This window comes from Mesitornis unicolor, unplaced genomic scaffold, assembly GCF_000695765.1.
Source record: "Mesitornis unicolor isolate BGI_N332 unplaced genomic scaffold, ASM69576v1 scaffold34327, whole genome shotgun sequence".
NCBI classification, from domain to species: Eukaryota; Metazoa; Chordata; class Aves; order Mesitornithiformes; family Mesitornithidae; genus Mesitornis; species Mesitornis unicolor.
In genome coordinates, this window is record NW_010194964.1 from 4388 (window position 1) to 4856 (window position 469).

The 469-nt window shown below is 67.2% G+C and overlaps 1 protein-coding gene across 1 annotated transcript in view; it reads left to right on the forward strand.

The window, feature by feature from the left end:
- The window catches only part of HGS (hepatocyte growth factor-regulated tyrosine kinase substrate), a gene marked incomplete at both ends in the record, with an annotated part of 5491 nt that overhangs the window by 4357 nt on the left and 665 nt on the right, over positions 1-469 (forward strand). The window contains 2 exon segments of the mRNA XM_010187970.1: positions 70-165; positions 361-399. Coding sequence (XP_010186272.1) covers positions 70-165; positions 361-399 — 135 coding nt within the window.

Sequence of the window (469 nt, forward strand, 5' to 3'; positions counted from 1 at the left end):
CCCAGTCTGCTGCCCACTGGGCGAGCTGGAGCCTGGACACTCCCGTTGACTGCTTTTCCTCTTCCGCAGAGGCAGAAAACGACCTACTCCATGTACCCGAAGGCCGAGCCCACGCCTGTCACGTCGTCAGCGCCCCCGGTCAGCACGCTGTACTCCCCCCCCGTGGTACGTCCGTGGGAGCCCCCGCTCGGGGAGCGGCGGGGCCCTCGTGTCTGGCTGAAGGAGACGGCTGCTCCCTTCCAGTCTGTCACTGGTGCTCTGCGCTGGTGGCCGCGCACGGCCGGGGCAGCACAGGACGCCCGCGTGGGAGCTGCGGGTCCCTGCGCTCTCCAAACCAAGTCTCTCTCTGTCTCCTTCCAGAACTCCTCTGCTCCCCTGGCTGAGGACATTGACCCGGAGGTGAGGTCCAGGCCTTGCATGGCACGGCTCAGGCTCGCTCCCGGGGGCTGCGGTGCTCAAATCTTCCTTC